General features: G+C 59.9%; 1 protein-coding gene across 1 annotated transcript in view; it reads left to right on the top strand.

Annotated features, from left to right (window-relative positions):
* Positions 1 to 149, top strand: part of SNX27 (sorting nexin family member 27) — a gene marked incomplete at its 5' end in the record, with an annotated part of 12,046 nt that extends 11,897 nt beyond the window's left edge. The window contains one exon of the mRNA XM_010294614.1: positions 27 to 149. Coding sequence (XP_010292916.1) covers positions 27 to 149 — 123 coding nt within the window. The remainder of the gene's footprint in view (positions 1 to 26) is intronic.
* Positions 150 to 404: the final 255 nt, after the last annotated feature.

Below are 404 nucleotides of genomic sequence, written 5' to 3' on the forward strand. Positions count from 1 at the left end.
CAAAATCCCCCAGTGCCGCTTTTCAGGGGGTGGAGGCGGCTTTGCGCTTACAGGCCTCTTTCCTGACGGTAGAAACACGTGGTCCCGACTTGCCCGTCTCCTGGACTCTGCCGGATGACCCGGAATGTGACGCTGCGGCTGACGGCTGAGATGCGAGCCACGGCTCCCTTGGCCTCCCGGAGGAGAGGGAAAGGGTGCCGCGCTAAAGGGGACGAACGCTTTGGCTCGGCACGTCTTTTAAAGGACCAAAGACTTGATCCTGCCGGCCGCAGGCTGGCGGCGTGTGGTTTTTCTCTTGTTCCGCGGCGGCGGAGCAAAGACCCGCAGGGACTGACAAAAGCTGTTCACGGCGCTGCTTTAATAGCAGGGAGCAAACCCACTTGTGTTGTAGCACCTTCTAAATG

The sequence above is a fragment of the Phaethon lepturus genome, unplaced genomic scaffold (assembly GCF_000687285.1).
Source record: "Phaethon lepturus isolate BGI_N335 unplaced genomic scaffold, ASM68728v1 scaffold46169, whole genome shotgun sequence".
NCBI lineage: Eukaryota > Metazoa > Chordata > Aves > Phaethontiformes > Phaethontidae > Phaethon > Phaethon lepturus.